The sequence below is a fragment of the Eufriesea mexicana genome, unplaced genomic scaffold, assembly GCF_001483705.2.
Source record: "Eufriesea mexicana isolate 0111107269 unplaced genomic scaffold, ASM148370v2 scaffold2884, whole genome shotgun sequence".
Lineage (NCBI taxonomy): Eukaryota > Metazoa > Arthropoda > Insecta > Hymenoptera > Apidae > Eufriesea > Eufriesea mexicana.
Window position 1 is genome coordinate 181,305 of NW_016910932.1, and position 27,122 is coordinate 208,426.

A 27,122-nucleotide genomic window follows, 5' to 3' on the forward strand; every position below is an offset into this window, starting at 1 on the left:
CGAAAATCGACGCTCGGGTACTTGAAATTTCACGTTAAACCTTGTTAAAATATAAAGAAAGGGAAAATAAGTTACATTTATATCCATGAATTTTCCCGCTTAACGAAAATAATGGCAAGTTAATGTCAACTGTCTAAAACCTTTCGCGTGTTATTGTCTAATACATTACACCGTGCCTGTACATTAATTTGTTGATTTAGCACGACACAAACTGCATCATTTAACTTGTACATACCTTTTTCACTTTCTATGTAATACGAGTAACGCTGCTGAAGATCCTTGCTTTGTGTGCATAATCGCGATGTACTCGTTCCTGCACACAGGCAAGAGAATATTGCGAAACAAGAATTAATAAATCGTTAGGTAACATCGTTTCGATAATATAAAACTCTTTACTACTTTCTATCGGACCGTCTGTTTAATTTTCACAAATTTTTAACTACGAAACACGCCTGGTTTATTCGAGAAATTCTACTGATTCACGAGCGACGCTGCAGTAGAATGGGTTGTCTATCTACAGGCAGTTGCACTGCCCCGACCCACGATGATTTATATTTGAAACTTTTTAATGGTACAGCTTACTCGGTGAAATGGGTTTCACGTTGTCCTATTGATACTTGTATTAAAAAATATTACAAAATAAATGACAATGATAAAATATTTTTTTAAAAACCAATAACCTATGCAATATTCTCTATTTCTTCGACAGTAACGCATAAAATTGCTACGGAAAACAATAGAGTTTAATATACAATAAGTATTTCTAGACAGTCAATGAAATAATTCAAATGAAAGATAAAGAATTAGTTTTCTTAAAAGTTACCTTTCGAGAGCAAATTTGTGGACAGGTTTTGGAAAAATGCCTGCAAGTGTCCCTTATAATATACCAGGTCTCGAGATATTTATCTGATCTGAAGTTTCGCCGGGAGAAATATTTCAAAAGACTCTGTTCCCCCTTATCTGTCTCTTACATTTGCATTTGCTCGTTTTATTCTCGGCTGCTCGGTGACTATGATACTTAAAATTCTTTCGTAGCGGAGTTACCAAATAGTCTGCGTAAAACGCCACTTTATCTTTCACCGGTCGCTTTCACAAACCGACTTTCTTCCCGCACGCTGGGAAGATGTATCGACCACGCCGACTAACGGAAAAGATCGCGCGGAGCGACAATCGATTCGACTAATAGGAAATCGTAGTGAAGTTGGCTGGGCGAGTGGTGGGGGTATCGGCCTGCCGAGGACGGCCGAGCGCTGCCGAGCGTGGCGCGTCAGGTCCGAGTCCCAAGCTTCGTATCACTAGTACCCGCAATGCTCACGAGAAGGCACTGACGATTGAAAAGGCGATAGACGTGCGTGTGTTTGTCACGGCTGCTGACGCACGATCGGTATACACAACGCCGCCGTGACGCGACGTCGACGTACCGTAATCGCGTGTAGCCGCAGCAACGAACGTTCCGATTTTCGCGACTGTTTCACCGGGACGTGTTTCACTTGCCCATCCAGACTTTTGTCAATCACAAACGTCACGGTTCCACGTGGACGGCTTGCGTGCGCCTGTTATCAGATCCCCGTGCATCGATGGGTCTCAGTAACTTCACTGGAATGCAATCGATCCGGTTGAGGCCCTCTTCGATCTGACAGGTACTGGCTCGATAACACGTGATCTTTGTCGCTTCGCTGGTGCTGTCGTGCCTTTGTCTCATAGCATTTTCATCCGGCTCGATTTATCGCCGGTTACACCGTACTCGGTGACATTTTCCGTGGAAGGTATGAAATGTTCCTTTCGATCGTTGTTTATCGTTTGCCATATACACGCGCCGTTTAATGCATGCTACGAGAAAGGCATTCGGTTATTTTTCAATGACTCGCTGCATCGCTCCAAAGCCCGTGTTTTCATTCAGCTCGAGGTTTATGAATGTTACGGAAAGACGACGGATTCGGCTCCTCTGAGCCACCGTGTTCGCTCTTTGATATCGTGACGCGTATTCCGCGGTAAATCTTAATGCGACGCGATTACGCGTGCTCCATTGCTGTTTTATCTCTCCGTGCACCGTTGTGTTGTATGTAACAAACGTGCGTTAAACGGGTCCATCGCGTCACGATAAGGCTAACTGCACTCGCGCGGTAATTAAAAAAGCTCCCTGCCGATAGCAATAAATCATCAGAAAAATTGATAATTCATTCAAAACTCCGACTGATTGCCTGCCGAAGGCAGATGTATAAAAATAAAGAGCGCCCAAGTATCGGACAGTGTTTCGTGGTAATCGTATAAGGTAAGAGTGGAACCTAACCCAACCTCTTAACGAACCGTCTGTGAATATTTTCGCGCTTCCTTACATCGATGAAATTACCGGAAGTTCGTGCAAGCATTCTCTGTAAATTCCTCTCTTTCTTTCTCTCTTCGCTTCTCTTCTCTTCTCTCCCTCTCTCTCCCTCTCTCTCTCTCTCTCTCTCCCTCCTTTCCTCCCTCCCACTCCACCTACCTCTCTCTCACGCTCACCATGCGTGTCTCTCTCCCTCCGCCACCTGGGCTGGCTCGATCGCTATTTCTGTGTCTCCGTCTACCATTCTTCACCTCTCTTTCTGCCATTAGATCGCCATGCCACGATGAATGCCACGGACAGCAAGAGCGGCGTCAACGGCAACGACAGCAACAACACGATCGCGGGCAAGACGAACGCACACGGCAACAGTGCTCGTCTCCAGAGCGTGATCGGCAAGCAGAGCAGCTGCGTGCGCAAGATGAGCACGATGCCGGAGGAGGAGGATGCCTCGGACGATATGGATCCTGACGTGATAAGGATAGGGCAGCAGCATTATCAGCATCATCATCATCACGACGCCGATTCGGATTCACCGTCCGAGGAAAGGGGTCGTTTGCTAAGCACCACCGAGGCGACAGGTCGGAAGATCACCATTACCCCGGCCAGCTCGAGCAGCGTGCACTGCAACGGCGTGAAGAAAGGCATCCCTCGGGACGACAGCAGCAACAGCATCCACGAAAAAGCGTACTCGCGACTTCGGCAATCGAAGTCAGGGGATCAAGTCGGTCAACCGGAGACCAGACTGCATCGCGACATCCCACAGGGTATACTTAGATCCGTTCGGGGGATCGACTCGCACGTTGGACGACATCGTTGCTCCAGCGTGAGATCGGTGAAGTCTAATCCGACGATGGATGAACATCAGCACCAGTATCATCTACCGGCGGCCAGCTGGGCATCGATCGTGTTTTCCGACGGAAACGGGCAAACCCACGTCCGACCGTTTCCCGATTCCGTCTCTATACGCTCTCTAGCATCGATCGGCATGGGTTCTTCCAACGGCCGGAAGCTCACGATACGTAGAGTTCTCACTTCGCCGTCGGAGCTGCTTAACATGGTACATCCGCCGCCGTAAGTGAGCTACATTATCTAACGTGCGCGTCTCGGCGAGAAGCGTCGGAAGGAGCGAACTATGAATCATGTTCCGTGGTTCCTCCTTGTCCAACTTCCTGCATGCGGTTTTCGTTGCCTCCGCGCTTGCCAGAGCCTAGGCTTCGCTCTATAGCGAGGATTACGCTCGTTGGCCGGAAGAGGATTTCGCTTGGCAAGGCTAGGCCAGGCTGATGGGGTTAGATAAGATAGCCGTTATCTTGGCCGTCCGCTGGTCTATAGTTAAGATGTTGTTCGGTGATAATTGGTAATTGGCGATGTTAGTTGGAGATGATTGATTGTTACTGTTTGTTTCCCCGTGTAACAAGGTAACTCGCGATCAGGCCGGGGCTAACGTTTCGAACCATCAAGCGAATTTAATTAGAACGTTGTCCTAGTTCTAATAGCACATTTAGGCCTATCCTTCTTTCATTCGTATTGCTCGTTGTCTGCTTGTATCAGCGGCGATGAAGATTCTGTCATAGACCGTTTCAATCTAGAGTACTGTCAGCGAATGTACACGCGATATCCATCGGACTTACTTCGTTTCGCCGATTTATCAACGCGAATCGTTGGAAAAAATCGAATCACGATCGAGGCATTAGCAGGCAGATAATGTAGATATCGTTACGAGGTGAAAATATTTCCACGGAGCTCGATCATTCGCGTTGTAATCGTGCTCGATACATGTATCGAGATCGGCATTCGGTTCTCGAGCTCGCCGCATCGTTCGCATCGGTCGCCTAACGATAAGAACAAACATCGGAAGACGGTGTTCTAGGCTTCCTGTCTTGGTCTTGTTCCATAAAAGTGAGGCCCGCGGTGCATCCCGTTCATTCGGCTCGCGAGACGCGGCTTGTAACGCATAGTTCCCGATAACCGAGCCACCGTTCCAGTTATCTTCGCGCTTTAGTCTCTCTTCGCTGCGCAAATATTGGCAAGCACTATCTAGGAAATTGCATTTCGGGTTAAAAGTGAACTGTAACCCGGGGGGAGGCGTACGTTGCAGGGAGCACGCGAGATAGGTCTGACAAACGTAGCCGGACCGACTTCCTCATCTCGGTCGCAATTGTTTAAAACCCGAGGACGGTGTAAATCAGGCTGTTATGCTTGTCTAAATGAAGATTTCGGTGGCAAGAGATGCCGCGTACGTCCGAACTGCTTGTGAAGCGTGGTCTCGTCATCCAGGCACTGCAATTCCAGCGTATTGTCCCAGAGACGTAAGTGGATAATAGGTGTACAATGTAAGTCCATACTTTTGTTATAAGTAGGTGTTCATGCGGTATATTGTTGTAGCTGCCTCGCTTCCTCCATTGAAATCGGAGTGGACCGTTTAAAGGGCCGTAATCGTTGCTCCACATTCGAAATTTCTGTGGGGCACGGTAATGAATTCAACGCGAAACGACTCGGCTAATTGCCTGTCCACTGTACCTGCACTTGCGGGCTTTTGTACGGGATTATTCGTCGCTAGGGAAAAAATATTTGCCATTAGAGAAAGTGCTTCTTGGTTAAAGCTGTGCCAAATTTCGAAATTTTCAAGACACCAGATTTAATCGATTTAAATCTGATTTAAATCAGGGATTAAACGCTTGATCGATTAGCTTCTTTCTTTATGCAAAAATTTTATTTTTGTATCTTTGTAATCTTTTATTTTCGCTGAAATCTTTTCTTTTATTTTATCTTCCCGTTGCTGGTACTTTTTCTTTATTTTTATTATTGACCACGTTTATAGTACCGATGGAGGAGAAATTTCTTAACAAGGCTGCTCTACTGAGATAAGATTTATCGATCGCTCGATGAAAAGTTGTCATAGCGAGGTTTAATTCACGACGGTCTTGAAATTCTCTACCAACCGATAGAAATAATTATTCGAAATTCCTTTGAGACACCTGTAATAATCGAGAAGAAAATGGATAAGATAGAAATATTTGCCTTTATATCTGCCTAACTTCAAAGCAAATTTCGTTGAATCAATAGCGAGGCGTTTAATTAGACTCGTGATAAACGAGTTTGCAGATCGTAAATCGATTGATTCCGATTTTTTATTATGTCACAGGCAATCTTTGAGCAAACGTGCTTAATTACCACGATATGAAAGCCAAATATATCATTTTCTCTGATTTCTTTCCACTCGAAATTCGTTTCGCGACTAATTCTATTTACAGCCAATAAAATCAGTCGATTTCGATCGAATCCATCCGACATCTCTTCAAATTATGAACGCGATTCTCAAAATATTCTTTCCACGACAATTTCATTTCGCGTACCACCTAATCCTCTCTCTTGGTAATCGTGAAATTTCATCAGTCATCGCTCGTAAATATGCATCTTCTGCGCAACGTTGTTAAACCAATTCGTTATCACGTCTGGCAAGGCTACTAGTCAAATCTCGCGCGAAAAAATGCAAATTTAAAATTCTATTTTTGTCACGTCACCACGACTGTTAACGCGCTTACAAACAAAACCGACTGAAATTATGCTGCGATGGATGCTCGCGTGTCCGTTTGAAATTTAACTGCGACGCCTGTTCACACACACACGTGTGTGTGCATATATATATATGATAACTTATTATTATTACCCCGTTGATCGCGTAATCATTCGTGCATTGTCTTCACATTGCGAAACATCGCCGAGGAATTTACACAGGTGTGTCGTATTTATTATCGAGCTCTGTCAATTGCCATAACTCTCACCGTCATAGCGCGACATGGTTTCTGCATCCACCGTGTCGCACATCGCGTGGACGCGATAAACTCGTAAAAATTCTTCTTCGTTCTTGCCCGCTTACGTAATACCCGGGTATCAAGGTCGTTCGCCGGTTGTACCCCCTGTTTCGCACGATCGTTAATCATAATAAGGCCCCTTGCTGCCCGATCTTCTTTTTTCCTTCGTTGACGTTCATCAAGACGAGCTCACCACCAATTTCTCACGTCCTCTCGATTTCCATGGATCATCGCTACTTCCGCCGATTTACCTCGACCGTAGGCTAGGTACCAGCAACGGTGGTCAAAGGTAACCGGTTTCTCCTCGGTTTCGTAAGCGGAAGAAGGGCCTGCACGTGGATCGCGTGCCAGTGTGACCTTAAACGAAGCGAGAGATGCGAGGATGGTTATATGTGGACATACGTCTCTTTGACCAGATTTCATAAATTTAACTAGGATTTGTAACAGGTATGATATAATTACAGAGAAAATATTAGGTAAAGTAAAAATGAACGATTAGGTGTTAGGTATTAGGTAAAGTAAAAATGAATTATTAGGTATTAGGTATTAGGTAAAGTAAAAATTAACGATTAGGTATTAGGTATTAGGCAAAGTAAAAATGAACAATTAGGTATTAGGTATTAGGTAAAGTAAAAATGAACAATTAGGTATTAGGTATTAGGTAAAGTAAAAGTGAATGATTAGGTATTAGGTATTAGGTAAAGTAAAAATGAACTATTAGATATTAGGTATTAAGTATTAGGTAAAATAAAAATGAACGATTAGGTATTAGGTATTAGGTAAAGTAAAAATGAATGATTAGGTATTAGGTAAAGTAAAAATGAATGATTAAATATTAGGTATTAGGTAAAGTAAAAATGAACGATTAGGTATTAGGTATTAGGTAAAGTAAAAGTGAATGATTAGGTATTAGGTATTAGGTATTAGGTAAAGTAAAAATGAATGATTAGGTATTAGGTAAAGTAAAAATGAATGATTAAATATTAGGTATTAGGTAAAGTAAAAATGAACGATTAGGTATTAGGTATTAGGTAAAGTAAAAGTGAATGATTAGGTATTAGGTATTAGGTAAAGTAAAAATGAACTATTAGATATTAGGTATTAGGTATTAGGTAAAATAAAAATGAACGATTAGGTATTAGGTATTAAGTAAAGTAAAAATGAATGATTAGGTATTAGGTATTAGGTAAAGTAAAAGTGAATGATTAGGTATTAGGTATGAGGTAAAGTAAAAATGAATGATTAGGTATTAGATATTAGGTAAAGTAAAAGTGAATGATTAGGTATTAGGTAAAATAATGGATTTCTTCTTACTACACCTAATATAAGGAAAGACAAAGTAAGTTAACAATGTTGGCCACCACCTGAATATTCCAGTATTTGTATTTATAAAAAGAAATCCATTATTTTTGCATTCAATTTGATGCAAAATCATTCATTTTTACTTTACCTAATACCTAATATCTAATCATTCATTTTTACTATACCTAATTCATTCGATTTCATGCAAAAATAATGGATTTCTTTTTACTTCACCTAAAATTAGGATACTATTGACATGCTTTGTCTGATCCTTAGGTGATCGAAAATGAAGGAAAATAGTTCTCGCTCGAGATGATTTTGGTTTTAACCCTTCGCACTCGAGAGATGATCTTCAGTCACCATTTCATCGAATTTGGAACATCGATATTAACGAATATGTCAAACTTAATGTAATGTAACAGTGTACGAGGTATCGAAATCAAATAATTCTACAATTCTATTATTATACAATTCTTTATTTACTGCTCGAAAAAGTATCGTCAGCTTTTTGGTAGAAAATCTTTGAATTTCTACTCTTTTCTAGCTAAAAAATCGTCGAGTGCAAAGGGTTAATATTAAACCGATTGTGTTTTTAAGCTGATAAAAATTTGAGAAATTTTGTTAAGTTCTCGTTGAGGATTTTGTATGCGATTTTATGGAGCTCGGCACTTGACTCGAAGAATTTTTATGTAATATCGGTGTAATCAGATTTTCAGTAGCTATCGTCTTATTCTGCTTCTTTTGAGGTTCGTGTATAGCCTGCTTCATCAATCATGACTGATTATTTGATTGAAAAATTGATCCTCTTTTACCGCACGCCAAATAAGATGTTGCGAGGTTAATAAAACCATTGAAATCTTTTTCGACAGTAAGGAATACGATTGTGGAAAAATTGCAATGGCGAAAGCTGTAATCTGTGTAAAGTACCATGAGCAGCAATGAAATGCTATTACATTTTCAGTATACAAAATTAGGCGATTTATTGCTCGTTTCTTATTTTCTGTTTACTTATTTAAAACGCAGATAATGAACGAATATAATTTCTTTTCTTTATTTTTATTATTTTTCACATTTAATCGACTATTATCTACTATCAATTGCAAGGAAATATAATTTTTATTTATAAACCACTTATTGGCTAAAAATTTATAATTTAGCTTAAAAGAAAAATAATAATTTTCACTCGTGAATCTATTCATTTTATTCATTGGTTCTAAAAATTTTATTTTTTATTTTCAAATAGATTAGAGTAGATGAATTATCGATGGATTTATCGGTGAACGATGAATATTCATGAAATACACGGTGAATAAATATTATATTTGGTGCGTTTGGCAGAAAGCGTGTCGTCTTTGGATCGACAGGCGGGACATGTATCGAGTGTTTTAAACGATGAATATTCGTAAAATATTCGTGAATGAATATTATGTTTGATGCATTTGATAAAAGGCGTGTCGTCTTCGAATCGACAGGCGAAACGCGTATCGAGTGCTCGATAAATATGCAATGACTTGCATAATATCGTTCGTTATGTGCTTCATGTAAATTGACTGACTGTTTGAATATCTAATTCGTGTCGAGTGCGTTTGAACTGTTTTGACATTTCTAACGTAGCAGATCGAACAGCGCATTGGTACTTCGTAGAATTAATTTTGAAGCTGGGAGATGTTGAAAATGTTGCAACAACTTAAGCATCTTCCATACTCGTACACGAAACAATTAACCATCAAAATACAGCAAACATCGGTAACCAATTATCCCATGAAAAATCAAAAATCTTAAACTCGCCTTTAATTACAATTTTTAATTAATTAACAAATTAATCGTTTTCGTAATTCTTCGAGGATGATGTCTATACACTGTACACACTTCCGTGATATTTTATTATTTCCAAAAAATTGTTTCGCAGTCTATTTATTCTGTAACACCTAAAAATATTATTAATTTCCCAGAATTCGAGAAAATTAAGATACGTATTAACCCTTTGCATTCATTCTCGTCACAGAAAAATAGTAAAATAGTAAAATTCGAAGATTTCTGTCACAAAGTCGAGGATATTTTTAAAACGGTGAATAAGAAATCGTATGCAAATTAAGACGTAGAATTATTTTATCGACATACAAGCATCATTGGGTAATTTAAAATTGATATATTAATTAAAATCGACCTTTGAAATTCAAAGGGACTAAAATAAAAATTTTGAAATAAAAATACATAAATAGCAATAGGGAAAATAATACAGTTATTTTATACACTCGACGTGTTTGGTAAAAGTGAGAAAATTACAAAAAAGGAATGAACATTCGGAGAATTAACTCCGACCCAATTTTATTTAGAGAAGCGACTCGGTTTGCACGTCGAGGATGTGACTCGCAGACTAACAATTGCATTTATGGGTAACCTGTGTGTATCGATCCGATTTCAGATCATTCGAGGATGACTTGTCCGTGTGTACCAGCTTCGACGACGCTGAAGATGACGCTCAAGACCCCGGAGACTACAGGCAATCGAGACGACCACACTGGGCCAACAAAGTGCAATTTGTCCTTGCTTGTATTGGTTACTCCGTTGGCCTCGGGAATGTTTGGAGGTTTCCTTACCTGTGCTACAAAAGTGGCGGTGGTGAGTACCTGCATACGTTTGCATAATTTCACTTGTAAATGCAGCTGAAGGGGTAACGAGCTTCCCAAGAAAATTATACTTCTGTTCGAATGGAAATTCGGCAACGTAATCTGCGGTGTCCTGATATCCTAAAATTTCTAAATTTACGAATTATCCTGTCACCAGTAATTTATCGTTCATAAATTCGTGCATAAATTACGGAATATAATTTTGACAAAGTTTTAACAAAAATATACTCTTTTGCATACGATGGGTAAATATAGTTGACGAATAGCGAGAAACGTGCTATGGTTTCCCAAGAAAATTATACTTCTGTTCGAATGGAAATTCGGCAACGTAATCTGCGGTGTCCTGATATCCTAAAATTTCTAAATTTACGAATTATCCTATCACCAGTAATTTATCGTTCATAAATTCGTGCATAAAATTACGGAATATAATTTTGACAAAGTTTTAACAAAAATATACTCTTTTGCATACGATAGGTAAATATAGTTGGCGAATAGCGAGAAACGTGCTATGGTTTCCCAAGAAAATTATACTTCTGTTCGAATGGAAATTCGGCAACGTAATCTGCGGTGTCCTGATATCCTAAAATTTCTAAATTTACGAATTATCCTATCACCAGTAATTTATCGTTCATAAATTCGTGCATAAAATTACGGAATATAATTTTGACAAAATTTTAACAAAATATACTCTTTTGCATACGATGGGTAAATATAGTTGGCGAATAGCGAGAAATGTGCCTATGATTATGAAAATGGTCTAAGTCACTTATATTTGCTTCTGAAACATTAAAAGCTTCGGCCTTTAAATACCACATAAATTATAAAATTAGTTGCGACAAAGCTGCAAACTCAATCTAACGATTCAATTCTTCACTGTTTTGTAGAAAATAAATATATTTTATCGTAACATAAATGAATGCAACACGAAGTAAATAATAAAATCGTTCTTTTTATATATACTCTTAGACCACTTTCATAATTACAGGCACAGATGTGCTATGGTTTCTCACTATTTTCGTGTTAGCACTTCGAACAGATGGTTCGAAGCAAATTTGTACGTGCTGGATCGTGGTTCTGACACACATACGTCTGTTACGATTAGTGCGCCAGTGATAAGAATACGTGTTTATTATTTGCATTGCCGGTGTGAAACGTGTCACTCATGCGAAAAGCGAACTAAAAACTGCCGAAAGAAAAACGATTTAAACATGGAGCGTTACGCAACGCGATTTTCCAGTGTTACGTGTAATCGTGGAAAAATGATGCGATTTCACGTACGATTATTGCTTCGTCTTCTCGTTTGTATCTCTCGGTGTAAATTGATTCGAAGCATGAATCGGGACAGTAGGCAATTTATTGACATAAACGACGGGAACGTGATCTAATCAATTTTATTTTTCCGTATAAGTTTTCTTTATGTGCCACGGCGCGTAATAATGCACGAGATATCGCATACTTTGTGTCACCGTGATAAATGTGTCAAACGTTTAATTTAGAACTCGTATCAAACAGTATTTATTCCTATGAAACAGATATCCGTGGTATTATTTATTTTCTTATTTTATCTTACCCTGCTCGTTGTGTAAGTGGGATAAGGTAAGATGATTAATGGGTAATAGTAATTATTGGTTGCACAGAGAGACTAGTTAATGATGCAGATTTCTTTAGTTATTTAATGCTTTTATCGATAAATCTTCGTTATCTTTATTTATAATCCAGGGGAGCTATACTCGTTCTGGTTTTAAGAGTTGCTATAGTAAACTTTTCATCGTCCAGTATAATATTTTGTGCGGTTTTAAGCCATAAACAAAGTATACTTGCTTTTATAATAGTATATAAAACTTTCGTTATGCGATGCACAGGTTTATAAGGAAGCTAATTTACTAATAACTATAGCGTTTTAAGCGATATTTCAGAGCACTCTATTCTTCCCAATTTTCACATCCTCGTCTTCAAACTGGAATTAATCGTATAATATAAATTTAAATTAATTTAGCATGAACTAAAATAATTTCTTTACAAGAAAATCTATGTTCCTTAAATTAAAATATCTATCGCTATAATAGCTAACTCTGCACTATGATAAATAATTACGATAATGATTAAAATCTAGGAAAATGAGGAAAGTAAAAGTTTTCGTTTGAGTGAGAGTAAAAATAGAAAATTTATACCAATTGTGTTAATTTCAGTGCAAAATTTCTAATCTTGTCTGGTAATTCGCCATCTAACTTCCAGTGTTAAGTTCTGAATCTCGCTGTCTGCTCAAGATTTGATAGTAATAAAGAAATAAAGTAATTTCTTTACAAGAAAATCTATGTTCCTTGATTTAAACTATCTATCGCTATAATAGCCAACTCTGCACTATGACAAATAACTACGATAATGATTAAAATCTAGGAAAATGAGGAAAGTAAAAGTTTTCGTTTGAGTGAGAGTAAAAATAGAAAATTTATACCAATTGTGCAAAATTTCTAATCTTGTCTGGAAATTTGCCATCTAACTTGCAGTGTTAAATTCTAAATCTCGCAGTCTGCTCAAGATTTGATAGTAATAAAGAAATAAAGTAATTTCTTTACAAGAAAATCTATGTTTCTTGAATTAAACTATCTATCGCTATAATAGCTAACTCTGCACTATGATAAATAATTACGATAATGATTAAAATCTAGGAAAATGAGGAAAGTAAAAGTTTTCGTTTGAGTGAGAGTAAAAATAGAAAATTTATACCAATTGTGTTAATTTCGGTGCAAAATTTCTAATCTTGTCTGGTAATTCGCCATCTAACTTCCAGTGTTAAGTTCTGAATCTCGTTGTCTGCTCAAGATTTGATAGTATATCAAATTCCCTGAAGAATATTCTCTTTATATCCAAGAACAGTGCAAGAGCAACTCTGTTAATTATAATACCCGTGACAAAGGGGCCTGTATAGAATCTTGGACAAAACTAATCTCTCTCGGTCCGAGTGTGAGCCGTGAAGGCGTCCCGCCGCCATTTTTTCTCTAAGCATCCCTCTTTGCACACGATGGCGGGCATATTCGGAGCAAGGACACGCGTTCTCCTGGTTCGGCAAGCCGTAACACGAGTGCGCGAGTGTCGTGTTACCGGTAATTTTCAAAGTCTAAGAGCATCTCGACAGAGTCCGGACATGGGGCAATTCGCTCGCGGAACTTGATACATGACCTTGCCGGAACGTAGCTAAACCGGCGAGCATCGCAAATGATTTCAATGACACCGGTGGAAATAATCGGTCAAGTATCATTTCGACCAACCGTTCGTTAAATTGGACGGCCGGAAAACCAGAGCGTGTGGCACGGTTTGATTTCAGCATGGCCAACTAACACGCTCTCTTCAATAACAAACTGCCAGCGACTCGGTTGGCTGAAAGTTTCGGCTAATTGTCGCGAGTACCATAGAACATAGGGTATACGAGTTAATAGAGAGACAGAGGGTGTTTGGATAGGGGAGTTATTGGATAATGGAACATTTGTCTCTTTTTTTTATCAGCATTATTTCGTGTTGTAAAAGAGATTCGATGATGGTTCTAGTAGAGTATCAGGTGCTATGCGAATATAATATTTCTTTGGTTATTTATGAGAATCTTTTACGAAAATAAGCATTTTAGGGCCAGTTTTTAATTTATAAAATATCTACTGTATTTTTTGAGGACTATTTCTAGTAGAGTATCAGGTGTTATGCGAATATAATAGTTGTTTGGTCCTTTATGACGATCTTTTATGAAAATATGCATTTTAGAGCCAGTTTTTAATTTATGAAATGTCTACTGTATTTTTTGAGGACTACTTCTAGTAGAGTATCAGGTGCTATGCGAATATAATAGTTTTTTGGTTATTTATAAGGATCTTTTACGAAAATAAGCATTTTAGGGCCAGTTTTTAATTTATGAAATGCCTACTGTATTTTTTGAGGACTATTTCTATTAGAGTATCAGGTGTTATGCGAATATAATAGTTTTTTGGTTATTTATAAGGATCTTTTACGAAAATAAGCATTTTAGGGCCAGTTTTTAATTTATGAAATGCCTACTGTATTTTTTGAGGACTATTTCTATTAGAGTATCAGGTGTTATGCGAATATAATAGTTTTTTGGTTATTTATAAGGATCTTTTTCGAAAATAAGCATTTTAGGGCCAGTTTTTAATTTATGAAATGCCTACTGTATTTTTTGAGGACTATTTCTATTAGAGTATCAGGTGTTATGCGAATATAATAGTTTTTTGGTTATTTATAAGGATCTTTTTCGAAAATAAGCATTTTAGGGCCAGTTTTTAATTTATAAAGTGTCTACTGTATTTTTTGAGAACTATTTCTAGTAGGGTATCAGGTGTTATGCGAATATAATAGTTTTTTGGTTATTTATGAGGACCTTTTACGAAAATAAGCATTTTAGGGCCAGTCCTTAATTTATAAAATATCTACTGTATTTATTGAGGACTATTTTGTAATTTTCATGAGAGAATGTCGATAGTGGTAATAGAGTTTAAGTATTACTTTATGAAAATAAGCATTTTAATGCCAGTTTTTAATTTATAAAATGTCTACTGTATTTTTTGAGGATTATTTTGTGATTTGGAGGGGACAGTGTCGATAATGGTAGTAGAGTATAATGTGTTATACGAATGCGATAGTTTTCTAATTACTTGTGAGGATCTTTTATGAAAATAAGCATTTTAATTCTAGATTTTAATTTGTGAAATACCTCCTGTTTTTTATGGGACCTATTTTGTATGTTGGAGGAGACAATATCGATAGTTATATATAGTAGAGTATAAGGTATTATGCGAATATAATAATTTTTTTTTGTTACTTATGAGGATCTTTTATGATAATGAGTATTATGATAGCTATCCTTAATTTGTAAAATGTCTTCTATTTTTTTATGAAGATTATTTTGCGTTTTGGAGGAGACAATATCAATGGTGGTAGTAGAGTATAAGGTGTTATGAGAATATCATAAATTTTTGGTTACTTTTGAGAATTTTTGTGAAAATATGTATTCTAATATCTGTTTTTAATTTGTGAAATACCTCCTGTTTTTTTATGGAACCTATTTTTTATTTTGGAGGAGACAATATCGATGTTGGTAGTAGTGCATAAGATGTTATGCGAATGCAATAGCTTTTTGATTACTTATGAGAATTTTTGTGAAAATAGGTATTATGATAGCCATTCTTAATTTGTAAAACGTCTTCTATATATTTTTATGTGGATTACTTTGTACTTTAAAATGAGTAATCCTATAATAATAGTAATAAAATGTAAGATGTATGAATATAATAATTTTTTGGTTATTTATGAAGCTTCTTTTATTGAAATAAGTAATGCCTTTAATGGTATACATTTTTAAAATCTTTTGCTATTTTTCAATATGATTTCTTCTGTAGTACCATTGCATCCAAAGTGTTATCGAATATAATAGCAATTTCATATGAAAATAACAAGAGTAATCCACATTTATGTTTAGATATTAGAAGATTCGAGTAACAGAATATTTATAGGTAAAATCAAAACCAAAAAATCCGAAACCAAACGCGAAATAAAAACATGAAAATGTTTCAGTAATTAAATCTCAATAAATTACACCGCATTTACGCTCTAAAATTTCACATTTTCAAGTACACGCATACAAATTTCGAATGTCAGTAATCACTGTTACATCTTTAATAGAACCAAATTTCTCGCATGTAGAAAAATCGTAGCGTAATACCTCACGGGTATAGCATGACAAAAAGGTCGTAAAATATTACACCATTCGATGAAGATGAAAATCTGTGCCACTTTCAATTTTCAAAATTTCATACTCCCCGTGTCGCATAAATATTTTACGTCGCTAAAAAACCGCATAAACAAATAAAAGGGGGATAGAAATAAAGCAGAAAACACTTTTGGAAAAGCGTGGAGCGGAACGGAGATTTGTAGTATACACAGAGGCAGAGCACTCTGATTTGCATGAGGCTCGCGGCGTATTTATGCGACCGGTGTTCATTTACGTTTTCGTGGGAAAATCCGTGCTGAAAGGCGGGAATGAAAACTCCACGGAAATTAACGTTATCACCTCTATTTGGTGGGATACATTTACGGTGCTTGCCGAGAGTTCTCGCATTCAAAGAGTCGTTTCTGATCAAAGAATAAAATACGGAAAACCTGGCGACACTGTTTCCCTGCGAACGAATAAATAGAAAATAATCGAGCTAACGGGAAAGTACCGGGGGATTATTTTTACAGACGCTTTTTGGAAAAATGACACAGCTATGGAATTTATTACGGCGGGATTACAATATCCGTTACAACGTTCGCGTATGATGAACCTTGTTAATCAACTTGCGGCGTGAATCACGAAGTCAGATCAGAGAATGCTGTCTGATTTGTTCGACTAGCACGGTATAACATTCGTAGAATTAATTTACATATGCGTGAGGCGCACTGACGCGGCGCGAAATATTTCAATGACACAAACGGAAGCAATAATCGTTACAGTATCTGGAAAACGTGAGCGAATTTCAGCAAACAGATACTCCGAATTTATCGTAAGCCATCGTGGACGAGAAATTAACGAGAAAAGCGTGGGAGATGGAGAACGAGGTGAAAGAATAATTGGTGATAATCAATAAAAAGAATAATTAATTAAAAAATCCGAACACACGTGTAATTTCATAGTCTCTGTTTTAATTAACTTACAAGGAATATGAAAAATGCATTACGTTATGATAGATATAATAATATAATATAAATATTTTATTCTACGTTGTTATTATTATTCGTATTATAGTAACGTATAGTATAGCGTAATTAAAAAGAATTTTATATCAGCATTTGAAAGTAAAATGATATTTGTAAATGGATAGTATATATTCTATATTTTAATATAAAAATAATATTAAAATAAATTTTAAGGTAAATATATTAAAGTTTCGAAGCCTCAGGAAGCAACACAGATTATGTGATAATTATGCACTGAATTTTGCATGGAAGTAAAGAAACATATATTTGCATTATTCATTTGCTTTCATGGAGCTCCAAGAATTTGAACAATCTATGCTTTTTAAAGTTTAAGTCCATCGCTATATTTATTACATATTTAAATGTGAATAAAAATAGGAATTTTCTATATTAAAATATAGCCATAACTATGAAATATATTATATTACAACGTCAGAGGCAACGCAATATTTCTAACAATGATGGAAAATTAAATATAAATATAAATATAAAATATATTATATTCGCGATAATTTTATAGACAATGCGATATTTGGAATGCTGAAATATCGAGAACTATAGAAATCAAAGATTAACAGTCTTACACCAATAATTCACTGTACACCGAAAAAGTTCTTTAACAATGACCAATTTTTCTGTCGAAAATTCGCTTTTCTTCAATCTTGCAGGTGTCTAATTTTTCGCGTGAGTAAAATACGAATTTTCTATATTAAAATATAATGTATTATATTCGCGATAATTTTATAAACAATGCGATATTTATAATGCTGAAATATCGAGAACTATAGAAATCGAAAATGCAGAGTCATCCACCAATAATTCGTATACTAAAAAATTACTTTAACAATGACCAATTTTTCTGTCGAAAATTCGCTTATCTCCGACCTTGCAGGTGCCTGATTTATCGCGTGAGTAACACTCGTTACCTGAAAGATCGCCCTAACACAGAGTAGTAGATACGTGTGACGTTGGAAGAAGGAAACGAATAAATTTGCTTAATTCGAGAGATCGTAAAGAACCACGCGACACGAGCCACCAATTACCAGGCCAATTAACGAGTTTCGAAAAACGATATACGACAATGGGAAACGGCAGACCTGCACGTGTACGGTCTGTTGTGAAAAACAATAACGCATTTCAGCAATTTGGCCGGATTAAATGCTTGTTCCGAAATTAAGTCGTAATCCACGGCACCATGATCACCGTTTATTACGAATAAAGAGTTACATCCAGTGACCTTGTTACTGCCCACAGAATGACGATTAACGGCGAGTACTATTACGTACGAGTCGTGTTTAATGCAACCTTTAATAAATCCACATTACACGCAGATTTAGTAACGACGTTTTTATTCGTCGAACGGGAAAAGGGATTGGGAAAAAGGAAGTATTCATGAACGAAAAACGTCAGACTTCGTGATGTACACACACGATGATAAATTAACCCCCTTGCAGTACGATTCGATTTATTTCATCCGCAACGAAATTGGACAAAAATTCTTGGAATTCCCCGAATTTTGTTCTCATTGGAATATGTTAAATACAGTTATGGTCGCGTGATATATATGACATATATATAATATAACTCCACTTTTGGAAAAATTTTAAATTTAAGTATCAAAGCACTTGGTAAAGTCATAACTTTCTATATTTAAGATTTTTCAAAAAGTGGAGGTAATCGATTTGTGCAGTGAATGACTCATATATAGCTAATAATTTTGAAATTTGACAATGAAGAATTAGCGACGAATTAGACTCGTTATTGTAAATAACAAGAGTTGAGAAGGGGCTCGTGTAATTAGGATTTATTCGTCAAACGAGTAAAGGGATTTGGAAAAAGAAAATATCTATGAACGAAGAATGTCGGACTTCGTGATGTACACACACGATGATAAATTAACCCCCTTGCTGTACGATTCGATTTATTTCATCCGCGACGAAATTGGACAAAAATTCTCGAAATTCCCCGAATTTTGTTCTCATTGGAATATGTTAAATACAGTTATGATCGTGTGATATATATGACTCCATTTTTTGAAAAATTTTAAATTTAAGTATCAAAGCACTTGGTATAGTCATAACTTTCTATATTTAAGATTTTTCAAAAAGTGGAGGTAATCGATTTGTGCAGTGAACGGCTCATATATATCACGCGACCATAACTGTATTTAACATATTGCAACGAGAACAAAATTTGGGGAATTTCGAAAATTTTTGTCCAATTTCGTCGCGGATGAAATAAATCGAATCGTACTGCAAGGGGGTTAAAATTATTAGCTATATATGAGCCGTTCACTGCACAAATCGATTAACTCCACTTTTTGAAGAATCTTAAATTTAGGTGTCAAATTACTCGGTATAGACGTAACTTTCTATATTTAAGATTTTTCAAAAAGTGGAGGTAATCGATTTGTGCAGTGAACGACTCATATTAGCAAATAATTCTGAAATTTGACAACGAAGAATTAGCAACGAGTTAGACTCGTTATTGTAAATACCAAGGGTTGAGAAGGGGCTAGTGTAATTAGAAATGCGAAATTATTCTCGTATGAAAATTCTTAAATCGGTATGAAATTCGAGATGCGAGGCCATTTCCGGTTCAAAATTCAGAATGAGAAAATTTAATCGTTAGGTAAACTTGTCAAGTTTTAATCTCGTGGATCTTTTATTTATCTCGCGAAGTTTGGTTTAAAATTGTTTGGAATTATTTTGTACATACGGTTGAGAAATTTTTAATTCAGAGAATTATGCGTAAGACAATTGAAATTATTTTTAGACGTCTTAGGTGGCTGTTGCTGAATGATGTTAATGAAATTTTTCAGGTGTGTTCTTGATACCCTACTTCTTAATACTTATAGTATGTGGAGTACCGTTGTTGTACATGGAACTTAGTATTGGGCAATTCACACGACGAGGACCGATCGGTGCCATTGGTCAAATTTGTCCCTTGTTTAAAGGTATATCCAATTTTTATACAATATAACGACAATATTTATTATTATTCGATATATTATATTAGATAAATTTATTGTAATATATTTACACTATATAAATAAATTTATGCTATATCAGTTTATAACATAATATTATATTGAAATAATAAATTTCTAAAAATTATTCTGATACGTGTATTAATATTTTCAATTATGTTAAATCGTTTTAAGATCGTTTGGTATCTCTATGTCTCGTAAAATTTTATTTTATTCCACTTAAAATTTATTTTTATTAAAAACCACATTTTTATATAATTCATTTAAACTCGTTATATATATTTCCAATCCTCTTTCCATATTTCACCCGAGAAGCGAACAGAAACGAATCGATTTTGTTTGTCAAAACAGGAGCTGGTTTATCTTCGGTAGTAATATCATTTTTGATGTCGACCTACCACAATGTGATAATAGCTTACGCCATATATTACTTCTTTGCGGCGTTCAGGGCAAAGCAACCGTGGTCTGACTGCGACAACTCATGGAACACTCTGGCATGTTGGTTACCCAGTTACAGTACCATCAATAATCGAACAAGACCAAATGCATCTAGAACACCGGCCGAGGAATTCTTCGAGTAATTTTTTCAATTACGAAATCACTTGCCAATCATACATTTCGAAGCATTCTATTCGATATTATCTTAAAATATTTTCACATAATATTTCGTTTTAATTTTTCCTGAAATTTCATCTTTTATTATGAAATAATTTCGAATATTTAATTATGATTTAAAATTTAGTTATAATTTATTATTAGAATTACTTATAATTTAAAATGTTTCGTTGATTGTGAATATTTATTTTTGTTATTTCTTCTTTTTCCTTCTACTTGGTGATTCAGCAACAAAGTTCTCCAAATCAGTAATGGAATTGAAGAGTCAGGGGCATTAAGATGGGAGCTCGTTGCTTGTCTGATTACTGCCTGGATTATGGTATATTTCTCCGTTTGGAAGTCCATAAAATCGTCGGCACAAGTGAGATACCTGACCGCGACTCTGCCATTTCTTTTAATCGTCGTCTTCCTCATGCGGTCCCTTACCCTTGAAGGTGCTGACAAGGGTCTGCAATTTTTCTTCCGCCCTCGTTGGGAGCTGCTCAGCGACGCGAAGGTAACCCAGGAATTCTTTCCTCGCTCTTTGACGACAGATACATATATACCATTTGATAAAATACCTACGATCTGAGTTACTTCAACGTGACAACGTATTGTACAGTCAAGTCTGAAGCTAAAAGGCAATGTAACTCACGAGGAAAATGTCTCCTTTCGCGTACGATTCGAAAACATTTCTATGTCACGTGTGTAACTCGAATAACTTTCTTTAGTTTCGCGAGAAAAATCCTTACCTGTGACTCTCTAAATACTGACTGTATTGACCCTTTGCACTCGAGAGGCGACTCTCAGTCGCCATTTAATCAGAATCTAAAGATCGTTATTAATTAATATCTCGAATTTAAAAATTGCCCAACGTTGCGTGGAATATCGAGGCAAAATAATTCTACGTCCTATTGGTAATTTGCGCTTTTTATTTACCGTCTGGAAAATATCGTCGACTTTATGGCAGAAAGTTTTCGAATTACTATGTTTCTGTAACCGAAAAGATCGCCGAGTGCAAAGGGTTAATATGTCATGCAACAATAGTAAAAATAATAGAGTAGTAAAATAAGTACTAATCAGTACTAAAATAATTACTAAATAATAGAGTACTAAAATAAGTTCTAACGAGCACTAAAATAAGGACTAATAAGTACTGAAATAAGTACTAAATGACAGAGTGCTAAAATAAGTACTAATAAGTACTAAAATAAGTACTAATAAGTACTAATAGGTTCTAAAATCATTACTAAATAACAGAGTACTAAAATAAGTACTAATGAGCACTAAAATAAGTTCTAATGAGCACTAAAATAAGGACTAATAAGTACTGAAATAAGTACTAAATAACAGAGTGCTAAAATAAGTACTAATAGGTACTAAGGGTACTAAAATAAGTACTAATAAGTACTAATAGGTTCTAAAACAATTACTAAATAACAGAGTACTAAAATAAGTACTACTGAGCACTAAAATAAGGACTAATAAGTACTGAAATAAGTACTACATAACAGAGTGCTAAAATAAGTACTAATAGGTACTAAAATAATTACTAAATCATGAGCACTAAAATAAGTACTAATGGGTACTAAAATAAGTACTAAATAATAGAGTACTAAAATAAGTTCTAACGAGCACTAAAATAATGACTAATAAGTACTGAAATAAGTACTAAATAACAGAGTGCTAAAATAAGTACTAATAGGTACTAAAATAAGTACTAATGAGCACTAAAATAAGTACTAATGGGTACTAAAATAAGTACTAATAAATACTAAATAATAGAATACTAAAATAATAAAGAACTGTACAATAGCTAACCTCATAGAGTATTTAGTATGTAAAGAATTTCTATGTATTTCTCAAATACGTAAGAACACCGTTTCTTTTACGATTCGATTTATCAGACGTCAGATGCGCAGAGAAAAATATTCGAAAATTTGGAATGGCGACGAAAGAAAGTTATAATTTACGCGCTTTGTAAAATTGTATTATGTCCCTCGTTAAATCGTTGTATCGTGCGTAGGTTTGGATCTACGCAACAGCTCAAATTTTCAATTCCGTGGGCATAGCATTTGGTTCAATGATATGTTTCGCGAGCTACAACAAGTTCCACAACACCATCCTAGTGGACAGCGTGGCTGTTTCTCTCATAAACGCGTTCAGCAGCCTACTCGTCGGAATATTTTCATTTGCGACCATCGGCAACATCGCTCTCGAACAAAATATGTCTGTCGAAGATGTTTTAACAGATGGTACGTACAAGCATCCGTTTATCACTTAGCAATTATAATCTCAGTCTTAATAATACATTATCGTGCAAACAAAACATTGCTCCAATAAGACGCTTCGCTGTCATTGATATAAATAAACGCGCTTCGAGCAAGATGACGTTAGAGCAATTACTTTTTGGAAAATTCGATTAATCGCACTAAATCGATTACCACGAGCGATAATAAGGTTTGAAGGGACGTAACGTTGAATATTTGGTCGCTTAATCGAATGGAATACAAATATTGTACATTATTTCGTCTGGGTGGTGTCAGTCAATGTCAGATTAACTTCTCCTACAATTTTATAGACAAATCATAATTTCCGTTCAAGGACCTGGCCTCGTATTCGTTGTTTACCCGCAAGCGTTAGCCAAGATGCCAGCATCGCAAGTGTGGGCCGTGTTATTTTTCTTTATGCTAGTCTGCCTTTCTTTGAATAGTCAGGTACGTGGTAATATCGAATAATATAAATATAAATATTTCGTTTAATCGATCGCGACGAATAGTTCGCATCGATAGTGTGATTTTAAACCTAATTTCACAGAATAATTTCGCTCTTTTGTAATGATTTCAGTTCGCCATAGTGGAAGTAGTCGTAACGTCGATACAGGATGGCTTTCCAAAATGGGTGAAACGTCATCTCGTGTGTCACGAAATGTTAGTACTTTTAGTATGCGTCATATCGTTTTTGTTTGGTCTACCCAATATCTCACAGGTAAGATACATTGTTAGTAAAGCGTTCGATAAGATAAAATGATTCTGGGAAGCATTGATTTGTAACGTGAAAACCATTTATTATGCAAACGTATTACATAAATGTGACATAAATTGTATTCGTCATATCCTCTCCACCTGCTGGTGGAGGAACAGCTTGCGGGATATAAATAAAAATTTATCATCCAGGATGTATGTTAAATAAGAATGTTACGTGGTATAAAATAAATTATGCCAGAAATTTTTTCGAGTCGTAGTAAATATTTGAATATCGTGTAAATAAATTTAGAATTAATATTTGCGAGATTTATAGTTTTATTAATGAAGTTTCTGTATGTTCTTTTTATTTCCAGGGTGGCATTTACTTTTTCCAGTTAATAGACCATTATGCTGCCTCGATATCGATAATGTTTTTAGCTTTCTCCGAAGTAATCGCGATATCCTGGTGTTATGGCGTTCGACGATTGTGCAATAACGTGAAAGAAATGACTGGACGCGTTCCGTCCTCGTACTTCCGGTTTTGTTGGCTCATCGCTGCACCTCTTCTTATTATGGTAAACTTAATCTTCAATGCGAGATCATTGCGAGTACACGAAAACACGATAGCAGTGGCTAGAATGCATATCATAAAATTCTGAAATAAGTATAATCGTTAAATTAATCAAGCTTATTTTACATCTCGTTAATGCAATTTATTTATATACGTATGATATCTCGTGACAATATTTTGAAAACAATTTTATGTCTTCTTGGAAAGAAAGAAGTACAGAGATGACCTTTCACAGGCCACTTTCTTCGCTATAATCGAATCATTTTGTACAGAGATATTTGGAAAAAGTAAAGTCGTAAACCATATTGCAATAAACACTTAAATTTCTGAGTATTTATTCTTATAAAATAATGAATGTTTAGTTCAGTTCGTTAATGTGTAATCAAAACACTGAAAATTTAATTACGATTGATATTATTCTTGCATAAAAATAAATGAAAGTTCAATCTGCACTGTGAATATTTTCTCGTTTAATTAAATATTTCATTTCCAAGGTAATTGATATACGTGTAATGAACGAATCAATTAAATTTTTGTAGTTGCATTTTTCATGTACCCTACAATTATCGCAGTAACGCGTAATAGTTTAACATTGTACGAAAACTGAGCATTGGCCGCACACTACATTCCCATAAATCACTGTTTCAGGCTGTGTGGGTATTCAGCTTAATTGATTATGAACCACCGACCTACCACAACGGCGAGTACAAGTACCCGTGGTGGGCAGAGGCGATCGGCTGGGGAATAGCTTCTCTTTCGCTCATTTGCATTCCCGCTTTCGCTATCTACGAGTTCATCAGAGCCAACGGCAACACTTGTGTCGAGGTACGATAACGCGAACCCTCGCGCGGGCCACCGATTAAAATTTCATTCCACGCGCCATCGCCCGCCATAATTTCCCTACTTTGTCTTTCAGAAATTACGCAACTCTATTAAGCCGCATTTCGAAGCGTGCAAAATTTGTGGCCAAGAATACTGTAACGAGTCCATGCACACATTCGAGGAGGATGTGATGAAGGAGCAACAGGATGCGAATAGCCCGATCCAAATGAGCATCAGTAATCCCTTGTCGAAAACCTAGTCATGACGTGATAGGGGATCACTCGGAATTATTCAGTACCTTGTAAAGCGTTCTTGGAGATGAACCACGCGTTTAACTGAAAATATAGGTAGTATTAATACCGGTTAATCTGTTTTTTCGTTAGCATCATTCCGTCAGCATCGATATATCGTGAGTTTACTAGTAAATACCTGACGAGCGTACAAAAGCTGCCAAAGTCGAAAATGAATGTACCCATGGTTACTAAAATTCTCCAATTCGTCATTTTCCTTTGGCCTTTCCTTCGTTAATCGTGCAAAATATTCGCGAGTGTGCTTTCGTGACAATTCAAAGAAAATTGAGGATATTCGTGATGAACCAACGATTAAGTAGAAAAGTACTGTTTTGCTCAAACCTACCAACATCGTCATACCCTAGCAAACAAGTGAATTCACGATAAGATTAAATATATTCTTTCACTTTTACCAGTAAATTTGCGATATTAGTGTCATCTCTCCCTCTCTCTCTTTTTAATTATTTATTGGAAAATTGGTTACGTATACCTAAACGTATAATACTCTCAGTTCATCGTATGGTAAATATTTTGTGACCTGCACGTTCGCCATTTTTATTAATCAAAAAGGGAAGGAAAATTGTGACGCCATATTTAAGTGTTATACTTCGGTTACAAAAAAGCGTTGTATTGCAGAAAACCGATGGAGAATAACAATTAGAAATTGATCCACGTTCATGGAAACGTTCGAACGTGTTTCCTGTTTCTGCGTTTTAACATTTAGTTGGAAATAGGAATTTTCTGAAACGTAACATGTAAAAGGCTAAATCGATATGGTTTAACGTGCCCGCGTCGGTCATAAAAATTTATTTTATAACAAATACGTGCGACCTGGTAAACCGGAAGTATCCGCAACCACTGCACGCACGTCCAAGTTTATGAATAATTAAGGAAGAATCATGATCGTACGATTCGTGGGAAATGCATCGGCTGATTTATTTTTCATGTTTCAACTGTGTTCCGGTGTTATATCTTTAAGAATACTTTGTACACGAGTGATTCTAAACATTGAGTCATTTTATGATTCCTTTTTAAGTAAAGCTAAAGACAATTGGTAAAACAAAGTACCGTATTCTTCTCGCAAATCTCTGTATCTTCCGCGTTATTTTACTTCCATTTATTACACTCGAAATAATTTCAACAATTGAAATTGTTAACCGAATACGTTGCTGCTATTCGGTGTAAATAAAGTGAACGAAGCATGCGATCTTAAAATTTGTTTATCTATAGATAAGAGACGTGTCATCATGCTAGAAACATTTATGACAAATACGACCAATTAATTATTGCGATATTATTTTTTTACCCGTTCTTCTATTTACTTAGAAAGAAAAGACTATGCTCCACAGTGTTCAGAATGACTCCATATTGTTACATGACGTTGTAAAAATGCAATCCTTTAGTCACTTCGATCAAACCAGCAACAAATGTAAAATACAAAAAAAAGTTAATTAAATAGTACACGCTGTCATGTCGTTAGATTTAGGAAGTAGAAATTACACTTGTAAGAAACAGTTAGTTCCAACTAACTACGTAGGAAATCATTACTCTCCTTTTATTTCATTTCACCCGAAAATATTTGGTACTCCATTACCTCTCATAATAATTCGCATTCGTCCGAAAGTTAATCGAAATAAAACACCGTTACTGTTGTTATTCGTTCGTTATTATGAAATGTAAGGAAATAACGTTATTCGACTCGACATCGTTCACGATAGAAGCGTACGTCGATACACGATATCACAATGCAAACACACCGAACGGAGGTAGGATGGTAATCGTTTAAACAATAATGAGTACAAATGCTAACATTTTCTCGTACTTGTACATTTCATTGGACAAGCAGCACCAATGGAAGCGACTTTTAAGGGAAGACAACAAGGGGTGACTGCATAAGCTTGTTAACAACGTGGCTGTACACGCGATGAGAATAATTATTGTCGAGCGTGATACGTCGCGTACCGAATATCAGGAGACGAAAAATTAGTGTACAAAAGCAAATTGTCAATTACAAAAAGCAGATCGAGCACGTTAGTTTGTAATTATTCAGAATTGTAATAAATTATTATATTCTCATAT

The 27,122-nt window shown here is 36.1% G+C and overlaps 1 protein-coding gene across 2 annotated transcripts; it reads left to right on the forward strand.

The window, feature by feature from the left end:
- Window positions 1–1,231: 1,231 nt before the first annotated feature.
- Window positions 1,232–27,122, forward strand: ine (solute carrier family 6 member inebriated). Of its 2 annotated transcripts, XM_017904329.1 has the most exons (12): window positions 1,232–1,640; window positions 2,593–3,394; window positions 9,866–10,062; window positions 19,633–19,767; window positions 20,152–20,377; window positions 20,644–20,911; window positions 22,421–22,649; window positions 22,999–23,111; window positions 23,242–23,382; window positions 23,735–23,935; window positions 24,580–24,756; window positions 24,848–27,122. In XM_017904329.1, exons 2-12 carry the CDS (start codon window positions 2,607–2,609, stop codon window positions 25,010–25,012), a joined length of 2,640 nt encoding a protein of 879 aa, XP_017759818.1. In that variant the 5' UTR covers window positions 1,232–1,640; window positions 2,593–2,606; the 3' UTR covers window positions 25,013–27,122. The 2 variants fall into 2 exon arrangements, with proteins under 2 accessions (XP_017759818.1, XP_017759819.1); XM_017904330.1 differs by lacking the exons at window positions 1,232–1,640; window positions 2,593–3,394 and adding an exon at window positions 4,253–4,632.